This window comes from Cyprinodon variegatus, unplaced genomic scaffold (genome assembly GCF_000732505.1).
Source record: "Cyprinodon variegatus isolate N-32 unplaced genomic scaffold, C_variegatus-1.0 Scaffold555, whole genome shotgun sequence".
NCBI lineage: Eukaryota > Metazoa > Chordata > Actinopteri > Cyprinodontiformes > Cyprinodontidae > Cyprinodon > Cyprinodon variegatus.
Window position 1 is genome coordinate 108,039 of NW_015151008.1, and position 7,616 is coordinate 115,654.

Below are 7,616 nucleotides of genomic sequence, written 5' to 3' on the forward strand. Positions count from 1 at the left end.
TAGTTCATAGAGTTAAGCAAGGTGAGCGTTCAGAGGCGTCTGGGGTTCAGCACTGTCACACCTGAGCTGCGTTCAAACACTTCTGTATCTGTGATATTTATCCACATGAACCAGATGTGCAGTTTAGGTGTTGATGCACATCTGGACTTCCTTTATTTACCCAGAGCTTTTTAATTTACTCATCTAGTTTCTTATTTATTTTCCAGTTGTTTTTTTAATGCTGAATAAAAGTCCTAGATGTTAATACATGATGGGGAGGAGGTACTATTAAAAAAAAAAAAAAGCTCTGTACCTGAGCAGCTTTACTGGAGCTCAATAAGATGAATAAATAAAGCTGGAAAGTTTGGTGTGCATCAAGGTTCAGCTGCTGCAGCTGCAAATTGTTTCCTTCCAGAAACGACTCTGACTTTCTTTCTCATCTCTGCTGAAGAAAACGATCCTCATATCGTGACACCTGCATGCAGCGCATCACCTTTAGTTAGTTTGCTGCCTGCTTCTCTGCAGCTCCTCCATAGTCACTGCTGGTCATCTGGGTCATTATTTGGATAAAAGCTGTTTCTCTGGAAAACCATGTGGTCAGAAAATTTGGATTTCTTTTATTTTATATATTAATTTATCCCATTAATTCACTATAAAAGTTTTTACTCAGTCTGTTCCACCTGCAAGGCCACACAGTTCTCCAGTGTGAGGATGTTTGTATAGCAAACGTAGCTTCTTCCCAAAACAAACCAGATTCTTTCTCAGGTTTATTCATAACATGTTACTGTTTAACCAAAGCGTCTGTAATTTGTTTTGACTCTGACTATTTTCCATTGTTTTAAGTAAGGAGGAACGAACGCTGCTCAGGCAGAACAGAGCTGATTACAGAGCAGCAAGGGATGAATGATGAACTGTTCTCTCTTTGCAGAGATGAAAATAAAGAGCCGACTGATTAAAATCCATAGATCTCTATTTATTTAACTAGGGTGAATAGTTGAATACTTTTTTCCCACAACACCATGACAGGGAACAGTCTCTTAAACCGATAAAACTTTAGATAAAATCAGTCCTGCAGCTTTTATTCTATATTTATTCTGTGTAGATCAACATAAGATAGATTTAGTTATCTATTTAGAGTTTTCTGCTGTTCTTCTCCCAGATTTCTTAGATTTTTAGTGTTTTATCGATGGGTGAACCTGTTTCTATCATTTCTACCTTTTTTTCTTTACTATTAACACATCTGGATTCTCTGTGGGACAATAAAAGATTTTTTAAATAAATGGAAAAAAAAATAGTCATCTGTTTGTACTTGCTCTTTTCTTCCACTAGGGGCAGCATTGGGCTGCAGCTGAATAACAGGAACTTTGCTCAGAAGCAGGAAATCAGCTGATTACCTGTGAAGTTACAGTGAATGAAGGAGTTCACTTCCGGTCAGAGAAACAGATTCAATCACCAGCTTCAGTTTTGGAAATAAAAACAGAAACACATTGAATTTAAAAAGAAAATAAACATTAACAAACCCAGACAAAAGTGTCTCCAGTGATGCTTTAATGCGTATAGAATGTAATTTTCAAAATGATTTGTTTAAAAGATAATCCACAAAAATACACAAAATAGGAGTAACTATAATCTTATTAAAGGGACAGGCTTACTTTAATACTTTTACATTTGTTTTATTATTTCAACAGCAGAGTTTTGATAATCAAGTTAAGGGTGACAGACACAATAAATAACGTTTAGTTTTGCTTCCAGGTTTCCTTCAGGAAGTTTTCAGGGCTTTTATTTTGAAGGATCTACATCCGTTTTCTGTCTGACAGCTGAAAGGGAAATTTGTCCAGAGTGAACAACCTTTTTACTTCCTGCATCAAAACAGGTAAAAAACTCAAACCATATGAACATTTTGTTCTGTTTTAATGCGAAACAAAGATAAATAATATTTCTCTGAAGTTTATTTGATTTTAGAAAAGTTAAGAATAAAACAGCCGCAGTTTAAAGCAGAGCTTTTAATGCTTTAATGCGCAGAAACAGCAGCGGATCTGAGAGGTTTCTGCGGCTTTTCTGCAGATTCTGCGGGTTTTAACGTAGCTTCACTTCCGCGTTTCTCTCTAACAAGTTTCTCTGATTTTACTGGAAATATTTGATCTTATCTGATGTTTATGTTTGTTTTGACAACTGAAAAATATAGTTTAGAATGAGTTATTTTATTTTTGATTTCGATGTAAAACTCGTTTCATTGTCATGAAACCATTTTTATTAATAATCTGTAATAATGGAGCTTAAATAGACTTCAGACCAGGGGCGGATTTAAGAAATTTGGGGCCCTTAGCAAAGACAGGCATGGGGCCCTCTAATATAATAAGAAGGAAACATATAAAACAAAACAATTAAAAAGATACAGAAATATATTATATATTATTTGCTCTGTCTTTTTATCTAGTGATGCTGAGATGAAGCCTCATAGAACCGTTTGGCCAAATTGCTTCAATGATCCCCACAGTTCATGAGGCTCCATGTGAACATGCCACCACCTACTGGTGGAGGGCAGAACTACAGTTTGTAATATAATCTGGGATTTTAGCAGTTGTTTTTCCTTTTCCATTTGAAGGTGCAGTAGGAGATCTTTTCTGACGCATTTTTTTTTACCTTGTAGTACAGATCTCCCCACAGCCGCTTTGCAAGCATTGAAATAGAAGGTCTGGAAGTGAAACTAGAATAAATGCTCCCCGCTACAGTGAGAAATCAATGAATAACCCCAACCAATCAGAAAAGACGGTCCGTTTTACACGATTGGTTCCTGACACGTCAATCATGTTCGTCTGCTTGTCCCTCCCCCCTGTGCTCGTACCCTGACACATGGATCAATCGACCCCCCCAATACTCGTGCAGGACGCCATGGCTGGAAGCTATGGAGGACCGATCCTGCCATAATTAAAAATACCTACAGAAATAAATGAAGGACTTAATAATATAAAATAGCTTGAAAAAGTAGCTAATAATATATATTTATGTGCCACTAAATGTGACAAAATAATAAAAAGAAGATATTTCTTCAACAATTGATCAATTACTCATAAAAAAATATATATTTTAACTTACACTTTTATTTTTACTTTTCTTCTTGCTTTTATTCTGACTTATTTTTAATCCAATTCTTTTCTGTTATACATTTTTATTGAAGTCTTTATTTTGTTGTTGTGTATTTATGACAGGTGGGGTTTTTTTTTTTGTTCCGTATTTCAAATGCAACCTTTTTTTATTTCTTCGTATTTATTCACACCAACATTTTTAAAAGATGTTTTTATTTTTGTCTCATAATGATTTACACCACTACATTTTGAAATAACGTTTTTACTTCACCATTCCTTTTCATTTGGTTTTGACATCCTTGTATTTCTGAAACAGAGGCGTCCGAAGCCTCGCTACCGCCGTACCACATGACCGCTACAGGAAGTGGTTCAGATCACCTGGAACTTCAGCAGGCATTTTAAAAACCAGCCTTAGAATCTATCCAAACTCTGGCTGGTTCCCTACAATTCCTTTATAAACATCTAAAACATTCTTACTGTCATGGTTTGTGGACATTAAGATCTAAAGAGAAGCGCCATCTCCTGGTCAGACCCTGTAATTAACTGAAGGGTTGAGTCATAGTAAAAAAGTATGCAGGTCCAGGAGAAGGCCAGTGGCTGGAAGATGGAGGGGATTTCGCTGCCATTCCGCTGACTTTTAAAATGGGAGGGGCCATTCTGAATGGCTGCTACTGTATTAGCTGAGTGATGCTGATGGAGCATCATCATCATCATCATCATCACAGCCTGGCTGCATCATTCTTCAGCTCTCCCTGTTGTGTCCCATCCCGTCTCATTCTGAAAACAAACATAAATCACAGCATGCGGTGCTTTAATGGAAGTATATTTACTCAATTGCTAAAGTTGAAATTTGAGGATTTCCTGCAACTTTAATTCTGTCTATGTCGCTGTAACTCAGAGGAAACGTCTGCAATTTCTACTCTACCACTAAACCTATTATTATTGCAACAGGTGGAGATCTGTTCCCTGTTTAACTTCTTTTCTCATCCTCTCTGTTGCAGGATGGGCGTGTTTGACAACTGCTTCGTCCTTCTGGAGCTGAAAAATGTTCCGCTTAAGGAGAAGAAGAAGCTGAAGTCAGCCGTGACGATGAACGGAGGCAGCTTTTCTTTCATCGTCAATAAACAGGTGAGCCAGTTTTTAGCCACATTTTGACAACTCTGTGCCGTTATTGAACCAAATAGATTAACAGTCGGAGCAAAGCTTAAAGGTCATCAGTGATCAGAAGGAAAACCGTGTCACACATTTATCAATAAGCCTCATTTACCCTGTTTTTCAAAACCAGGCAGAGATCGGTCTGAGAACGGAACCCGAGATCACTGTTGAGTGCGAATGAGCGCCTCATCTCCATTAAAAGCAGTTTTAATATATTTTTGAGTATTTTATAGGACTGGATAAGTTTTATTTTATTTTATTTTTTGACTCTAAAACCTCTAATCTGGCCAGTGGCCACTAGAATCCATGTTTACTTAAAGCTTTCTTTCCAAAAGTCTTTTTCCTGTCCTGGCCCTTTTATTTCTTAAACCCAGCATTCATTATTCGACCCCGGATAAGCGGAGGAAGATGGATGGATGGATGGCTCAGACCCCCACATACCGGCTGTCGCTGGGAATCCCCAGCAGCAGCTGCCTCAGGCCCGGTTGCCTCTTGGGGGTTTCTCCCTACTGTTGGTGGCGGCTGGAAGTAGATGTTAGCGGTTTTCATGTGTGGCACCAGAATAATAACAGCAAACATATTTTGCTGGCAGGGTGTTGCTTAATGACGCAGTGGTTAGCACTGCTGCCTTGCAGCAAGAAGGTTTTGGGTTCGATTCCTGGCCTGGGGCCTTTCTGCATGGAGTTTTCATGCGTGGGTTCTCTCTGGGTACTCCCGCTTCCTCCCACAGTCCAAAAAATGACTGTTAGGTTAATTGGCTTCTCTATATTCTCCTTAGGTGTGAGTTTGTGTGTGAATGGTTTGTCCTGTTTGTCTCTGTGTTGTCCTGCGATGGACTGGCGCCCTGTCCAGGGCGGACCCCGCCTTTCTGGAGATAGACACCCCTCATGACCCTACTTGGGATAAGAGTGACGGAAAATGGATGAATGGATAACTTGTTTCCACATTTTATGTTAATTTAGGCGTTAATAAACAGTTTCAGTGTCCGTCTCCCTGCCAGCTCCCAAATCAGCTTCTCTGATTGGTTGATGTGGCGCATAGAGCGGCAAANCCTCCCAGATCTCCAGATGCATTTGAGATATCAAAAAAGTACTCCAGAGTGTTGTTCAGCATGGGGGTGAGTAGAAAATGAAGGCTAATCATGTTTTGGGGGTACTATTCCTTTAAGTTCTTATAAAAAAACAAATCCTAATGGCCACCAAGAGCTGAGCTGAATTTTTTATATATTTTTAAGTGAGAAATTTTGCCTGAAAACTTAATCTGTGCAGTCAGTTTATCAAGATTAAGTGAGCCGCTCAGACCCCCACATACCGGCTGTCGCTGGGAATCCCCAGCAGCAGCTGCCTCAGGCCCGGTTGCCTCTTGGGGGTTTCCCCCTACTGTTGATGTCGGCTGGAAGTAGATGTTATTGTTTTTCATGTGTGTAATCCATACTGCAGGCACCAGAAGCAGGGTGTTGCTTAATGAAGCAGTGGTTAGCACTGCTGCCTTGCCGCAAGAAGGTTTTGGGTTCAATTCCCGGCCTGGGGCCTTTCTGCATGGAGTTTTCATGCGTGGGTTCTCTCTGGGTACTCCTGCTTCCTCCCACAGTCCAAAAAATGACTGTTAGGTTAATTGGCTTCTCTATATTCTCCTTAGGTGTGAGTGTGTGTGTGAATGGTTTTTCCTGTTTGTCTCTGTGTTGTCCTGCGATGGACTGGCGCCCTGTCCAGGGTGGACCCCGCCTTTCCCCCAATGACTGCTGGAGATAGACACCCCTCATGACCCTGCTTGGGATAAGAGTGACGGAAAATGGATGAATGGATAGCTTGTTTCCACATTTTATGTTAATTTAGGCGTTAATAAACAGTTTCAGTGTCTGTCTCCCCGCCAGCTCCCAAATCAGCTTCTCTGATTGGTTGATGTGGCGCATAGAGCGGCAAAAATTCATTTTCTCCCAATCCAACGTCACCAACAAAATCAGCTGAATATGAGAAAAGAAATTGAAAGAAACCGACTCCAGGTCTAGAGAGTCCTAGAGAGCAGTAGTACCATAGATGGCCACTAGGAGGCGAGGAACCGAGCTAGCGTGGTGTGTAAACCGCCATAAGGAACTCGGCATGGATCGGTTTCAGAGAGTAGAGTTAGACATGCTGACAGCTGTCCTGGTTTTAACCAAGCAGCATCACTTTCTGCCTACATTTCCCACAGTGCTCTCTGGTGGTGACCACGGATGTGTCCAACCTGAGCTCCAACAGGCTGCGCAGCATCCAGAAGCACCAGACGCCGGTGGTCGGCTTGAATTACCTGCACGACTGCGTGGAGAGAGGAGCTCTTCTGCCCGTGGATGGATACCAGATGGACACTGCATCTGCTGCTTCATCTCCAGCTCCTCCACCTGTGCAGTTAGCGAGCAGAGCTCCGCTAGCTGCTGAAGGTCTGACCACATGCAGAGGAACCTGCTCTGTAGATGTCTGTAATTTCCTCTGAGTCTCTGAGCTGCTTCTCATGTAGAAACACCTCAGGGATGAAACAATACATCGATCAATATTTATTTATTATGAGGGATCTAATTACATAATAAAAATCCTCCTTAATACAAAACTAGGATAAATGGTGATGTTTTCCCCATTTTGATATTTCCCAGCAGCCCTTGCAGCTTCTCCAGCCTCACAGTTTATGATGGTTGCATGAATGAGTGGAGGAAAAAGGAGAAATAGATGTTGGTCTGAAAGACACTAAGCTACTGACTGTAACAGTTCATCATCACCTGTTAGGTTATTAAGTAGGCCTGCAGTTCAGGATTGATGTTTATCAGAATAACATTAGCAGTTATTATAGTAGAAAAGCTTTCTGCAGACGTTTGTGATGAACTTTGAAAACAGGAGATGAGCGTTTGGTCTAACGCGCATCCTGCTTTAGAAACCTGTGTCACTTATTATTCAGGAAGCACACACTTACTATTACGGAAGAGGAATAGGGCCACTGAAAAAAAAAAAAGAAGTTAACTGATTTTTAAATTTTATTTCAGTTTAACATGAGAAAAAAGTCAGAATTCTGAATTCTGTATCCATGCTATACTGAAATAAAATAAAAAAAATCAGTTAACTTTTTTTTTCAGTGGCCCTATTCCTCTTCCGTATACTATCCTTGTCTTGTTTTCTTTCTATTCTTATTTTATTCTTATCCTTATCTAATCTTCTTTAAGCGGTTGCACTGTAAGTGCCTAAGCTGTGATATAGATGCAAATGATTATATTAGATTGGTATATAGTTCTTGATTATACACTGGAAAAAATCAAAATCTAGAGTAATTTTTTCTTTAAAAAGGTGCATTTGTTCTTGGATTGAGGAGGTAAAAGAGACATCCTGCCCATTGAACAAGACAATTTACACTTAAAATAAGAAAACCCATTTG

At 40.0% G+C, this 7,616-nt stretch overlaps 1 protein-coding gene across 1 annotated transcript in view; it reads left to right on the top strand.

Annotated features, from left to right (window-relative positions):
* Positions 1-1,802: 1,802 nt before the first annotated feature.
* The window catches only part of parp4 (poly(ADP-ribose) polymerase family member 4), a 44,223-nt gene continuing 38,409 nt past the window's right edge, over positions 1,803-7,616 (top strand). The window contains exons 1-3 of the mRNA XM_015391675.1: positions 1,803-1,852; positions 4,067-4,193; positions 6,411-6,636. Of these exons, the coding sequence (XP_015247161.1) occupies positions 4,068-4,193; positions 6,411-6,636 (352 nt within the window). The 5' untranslated portion in view covers positions 1,803-1,852; position 4,067. The remainder of the gene's footprint in view (positions 1,853-4,066; positions 4,194-6,410; positions 6,637-7,616) is intronic.